A 5270-nucleotide genomic window follows, 5' to 3' on the forward strand; every position below is an offset into this window, starting at 1 on the left:
GTTTCACTTTGTTTACTTTCTCTTCTATTAATTACCAAGTTGTTTCCACGTTTATCACTCAACTCTTTGCATGAGACGATACCCGAAACTTTCGACTTTCAAACAGAATAGTGATATCAAAGAAAATCTTTTTAATCACATCACAATAATCGAAAGAGAAAGTGATTAAAGAGAAACTCTCACTTGCTTATACGTCGTTTTGAAAAATTAACCGAGAATTTAATGACAACCGAACTCACACATAGAAAAATGCTGCCATCTATCCATATACCATCGTGGATTTATTTCGGTGGCTCTCCGGAGAGAAAAAACGTACTGTAGCTCACGAGAATGAGAACTACTTCGGCGCGAAAACTCCACTTGAACTGGATAATGATGAGTGCTACTCAGCTGGCAATGGTAATTGGTAATCACTGGTTCGTGTTCAGCTTGCTAGGATCGTTGAGTGCGTGTAGGATACGGTCGAAAGTGGAAAAAAACAGTTGGGCCAGTAAAGCCTGTTGTTACATGTTTTTGTTTGATTGGTGTTTTTACAACTTATGTCTCAAAATTTGTTATATTGTATATGAGAAATTTCTTCGTTTCTTTCAAGCAGAATTTTAAAAATCTGCTATCAAATAGTACCAAAATAAAAATGAACAAGGAAATAATTCCAACCGAGGTCGTCGAACGACCCAACGAGAATGAATGTTCCGGAACCGAAAATTTTTCCGAGGTAAATATCTTAACATTTTCAAAACATTTCAATAAGACGTTTTTAATTTATATCCCAACAAAATATTTCGATTTCACTTGCAGCGTCGGGACTCGACTCCTAGTGACGTCATGACACTGAATCATACGGTTGATGATTCTACTGCTGAGAAAGAGTACCGCCAAGATTTATCTGTAGTTCAAATGCGCCGGCTAGAGTATTTGGAGGATCAGTTTGGCCAGTTCGCCAAGTTCACTCAGCAGCGGATGCTGGATCGAGTGAAACGTGCTCCCGGTTATCGCGAACCTGTTGAAGATGTTAACAACAATGCTGCTACAGTCACAGAACAAGGAAACAAACGAAGGCAGCCGCACCACGCAAAAGAAAATTATTTGGAAAGTAGTTCCTATTTTACCGAATCACCATCGTTTATTAAAGGTCATATGCGAGATTACCAAATCGACGGGTTAAACTGGTTGATATCACTATATGATAATGGTATCAACGGGATTCTGGCCGATGAGATGGGACTGGGTAAAACGCTGCAATCGATTTCAATGGTGGGATACTTGCGTCATTATAGGTAATGCAATGTCATTTAATTTCAAACCTTGGGCGTAACCACTTCCCTTTCTTTCACAGGAAAATCAAAGGACCTCATCTTATCATCGTTCCACTATCAACGATCAGTAATTGGAAACGGGAATTTCAACGTTTCTTGCCAGAAGTATCTGTTCTACATGGTCACTGTTATAAGGAGGGAAAGCGTGATTTACGTGATGTTTTGAAAGCCCGTCGTCGATCCTGGGACGTAGTTGTAACCAGTTATAATTTTTTCATAGATGAAGCAACCGCTTTCAAGCAAATCAACTATCAGTACGTTATCGTTGATGAAGCTCAACGTTGTAAGAACGAAAAAACTCAGCTTTCTCTTCATCTTCGGAGTTTAACCTATCGAAGTATACTTTTCTTGACGGGAACACCGATTAACAATAACTTGCACGAGTTGTGGGCATTGTTGAACATACTTCTACCAGAATTTTTCCGAAATGCAGAGGATTTCGATTCGTGGTTCAAAGTGGAAGATTGTATCGACCCCAACCATGAGCGAGCGGTGAGATTGAAAAATATTCTTCAACCAATACTACTCCGCCGAATTAAAGCAGAAGTGGAACTTGACTTACCACCAAAGATTAAAACAACAATTTTTATGCCCCCAACACGAATGATGCGACTCTGGTCCAAAAAGGTTCTTAATCACGATGTAAAAATTGAGCAAGGGGGTGGTTATTATACAAACTTCCAAATGGTTAACTTGTTTCCCTATTTACGGGAAGTCACACTCCATCCGTACTTGATGCCAGGTGCGGAGCGTGAACCGTACATAATAGGCCAACATATAGTTGATGCCAGCTCACGTATGATCGTTTTAGATTGTCTGCTCTCCAAACTGAAGAAACGGGGATCACGTGTTTTGATTTTTTCGCAGTTTGTTCTAATGTTAAATGTTATCGATGATTATCTAGCCTGGAAAGGATACAAATATTCGCGGTTAACCGGCGACACTAAATCGGATGACCGGCAAACTCTACTGGACGATTTCAATGCACCCGGCTCAGACAAATTTATTTTCATGCTTACGACCCGAGCAGGTGGTGTGGGAATCAACTTGCCTACAGCCGATACTGTTATTTTTTTTGACATCGACTGGAACCCACAACAAGACTTTCAAGCCGAAGATAGAGCACATCGAATCGGTCAACTGAAACAGGTTCATGTTTTTCGTTTTATCGTACAGGGAACCGTAGACGAGTTATTGTACGAATTCTCGAACCGGAAGCAAGCGCTAGATAAGGCTATAATAAAAAAAAGTATGGGCGAAGCGGAAATGTTAGCCGCGGTTAAACGTCACAGCGAGCATTTAGAAACGGCTAACAGCATTGATTTGCCGTCCGTAGATGGTCAGATAGAGGACATCTTCGCTGAGGTGGACCGCGGCGGCCGAAATGCTCAAGACGGAACACTTTTCAAGGAGGTTTATCTGAAAGCCACATTAAAACGACGGCTCTCCGAAGACCTGGAGTTGGAAGCAGTTCCACCTTCTATTGATCCGTTTACTCTTGAAGTGAACCAAGTTACCACTGATACAACTGGATATGTTTTCAGACCACGGAGGGCCAAAACACGCAGAGTGTATGATGAGTTTTGAAGTGATTACTATTTAATATTACTAAACTTAGCTTAGTGTTCATTTAAATTGTTACTGTTTGTGTTCTGTTTGTCTATATGTGACTGATACATGATGAGTCGAATTCCACTCAAATGCAGTAGAGAAAAGACAAGATTCCTTTTGACTTCTATTATTTAAATCCAATAAACAATATGGATCGAAAAAATGAATTTGTCTTATTAATTATTGACGAGAACAATATTGCTGATCGGAATTCGTTATGTCCTATGTTTACAGTCTGTATCCACATCGCTGCACGTAGTTAAATGACGAAGCCTGCAGTAGATAGACCATACTAGAGCAGTGGTTTCCTAACGTTTTTTTTGTCGATTGCCCAGCTTAAATATAGCACTATCAAAGTGAAACAATCTGAAATTCAATGTCATTTAGGCTTCTGGAAGTGATCCTAAACGGTTGAAACCAAATGTTAAATCAAGATCTTATTACTGTTGGATTAACAGAGCGTGGATATAATAAAAACACGTCCTACGTGACTGACTAACAAACTTATAATGGTTATTTATTTCTGCATTGTATTATGTACAGCGGTTAGTGTAATTGTGTGTGTGACAGAGTGTGAGGAAACTGTGTAATACACCGATGTAAAACGATCCTGTCTTTGTTGTGAAAGATGCATATTGAGAATCTAACACTCCTCCTCAACGAAGACGGTATCGGTAATGGGTTTGATCCCCATCGCGTTTCGATGTCTCTCTAATTTGACCCGCTCTAGAGGCTTGGTCATAATGTCCGCTTGCATTTCGGATGTCGGGATGTACTTGACATTGATCATCTCACGTTGTACCAAGTCTTTAGCGAATGCGTGTTTGGTATCGATGTGTTTCGATCGCTTTCCAATGCGATCCGACTTCGCCAGTTTGATGCAGGACTGGTTGTCTTCCCACACAGCGATTGGCAAAGGATGTGCTTCGTTAGTATCCTTTGATAGCTTTAGATGCCATAGAAGTTCTTGACATGCTTCTGCCAAGGCGATGAACTCTGCTTCTGTCGATGAAAGCGCAACGCACGATTGCTTGCGCGTACCCCAGTTCACCAATCCGCCGCCGTACTTGATTAGGAAACCAGAGTTTGATTTTCTGTCTCCTTCGTCGCTGGCCCAATCGGCATCTACAAAACATTCAAGGTTTCCGCTTCCGGGGCCTAGGTGCAGTCTCAAATCCTTTGTGCCGTTGAGGTATCTTAAGACACGTTTCGCTTCCGTCCAGTCACGGTTCGTCGGTTTGGAAACTTTCCTCCCGAGTAGTGAAGTGCTAACGCAGATGTCTGGTCGAGTATTGACCGCAACGTATAACAAACTTCCAACCAAGCTACTATAGGAAATGTTGTTAGGTAGCTCCTCTTCCTCCTCCTTTTGTTTAGCGTATGCCGGGTCAAGGGGAATTTTCGATGTCTTCGCGTGTTCATGTCCGAATCTGGTCGCGAGCTTCTCTATGTAATTTTTCTGGCTCAGTGTGTAGTGGTCGCCTACTTTTTCCACTTGAATGCCGAGGAACTGCCGCAGCTCACCAAGGCTGGATAGCTTGAAGTGTTTCTGTAGCACGCAACGGATTTCCTGGAACTCGCACTCCGAATGACAGAAGACGACAATATCGTCGACGTAAATTAAGATGAATGTCGACTTTCCGTTTCGCTTGCGCACGTACATGCAGGAGTCCGCTTCGGCTGGTTTAAACTGCATCTGTTGAAGCACGCCGTCTATCTTTTTGTTCCAAACTCGCGCCGACTGTTTAAGACCATATATACTGCGTCTAAGGCGGCAAACAAGTCCGTTATCCGTGGCGAACCCCGGTGGCTGTTTCATATATATTTCTTCGTTAAGTTCTGCGTACAGGTATGCCGTTTTGATGTCGAGGTGCTTAACCATCATACCTTCTCTGCTCGCGATCGTCAGCATAGTTCGAAGGGTTGGCTGTCTAACTACGGGGGCAAACACCTCGTCGAAGTCACTGCCATATTGTTGTGAGAACCCTTGCGCCACAAGCCTGGCTTTATATCGTACTTCCATTCCGTTTTCATTTTTCTTTTTCTTAAAGGTCCATTTGCATCCGATGACCTTTTTGCCTGGAGGGGGTTGAACTAAATCCCACGTTTGGTGTTCGTTAAGCGAGGTCATCTCATCTTTCATCGCTTCTTGCCAGTATAACTTGTCGGGGCTGTTAATCGCTTCGTTGTAGTTCTTAGGCTCATCGATACTGTGCGTCGTTGCTCTGGTAACGTCGGCGTATCTTGCAGGAGGTTTTCCTTTATTTGAACGCTCGGAGCATCTTGTTGGTTGTTCGGCTTCCTCTCCTTCTATGGAATCGTCATCGCTGAATCCATGAAAAC

General features: G+C 42.4%; 1 protein-coding gene across 1 annotated transcript; it reads left to right on the plus strand.

The window, feature by feature from the left end:
• Positions 1 to 376: 376 nt before the first annotated feature.
• Positions 377 to 3059, plus strand: LOC131439032 (SWI/SNF-related matrix-associated actin-dependent regulator of chromatin subfamily A member 5-like). Its single transcript, XM_058609532.1, has 3 exons — positions 377 to 715; positions 799 to 1277; positions 1337 to 3059. The coding sequence occupies exons 1-3, from the start codon at positions 566 to 568 to the stop codon at positions 2901 to 2903; spliced, it is 2196 nt and encodes a 731-aa protein (XP_058465515.1). The 5' UTR covers positions 377 to 565; the 3' UTR covers positions 2904 to 3059.
• The last annotated feature ends 2211 nt before the right edge of the window (positions 3060 to 5270 follow it).

This window comes from Malaya genurostris, chromosome 3 (assembly GCF_030247185.1).
Source record: "Malaya genurostris strain Urasoe2022 chromosome 3, Malgen_1.1, whole genome shotgun sequence".
NCBI classification, from domain to species: domain Eukaryota; kingdom Metazoa; phylum Arthropoda; class Insecta; order Diptera; family Culicidae; genus Malaya; species Malaya genurostris.

What these genes read in the sequence shown, in the direction of transcription:
- LOC131439032 (XM_058609532.1), top strand. Translation starts at nt 566, where the DNA reads ATGAGAAATTTCTTCGTTTCTTTCAAGCAGAATTTTAAAAATCTGCTA. An exon ending in GAACCGAAAATTTTTCCGAG is followed by an intron (nt 716 to 798) that starts GTAAATATCTTA and finishes TTTCACTTGCAG; the next exon opens with CGTCGGGACTCGACTCCTAG. An exon ending in GGATACTTGCGTCATTATAG is followed by an intron (nt 1,278 to 1,336) that starts GTAATGCAATGT and finishes TTTCTTTCACAG; the next exon opens with GAAAATCAAAGGACCTCATC.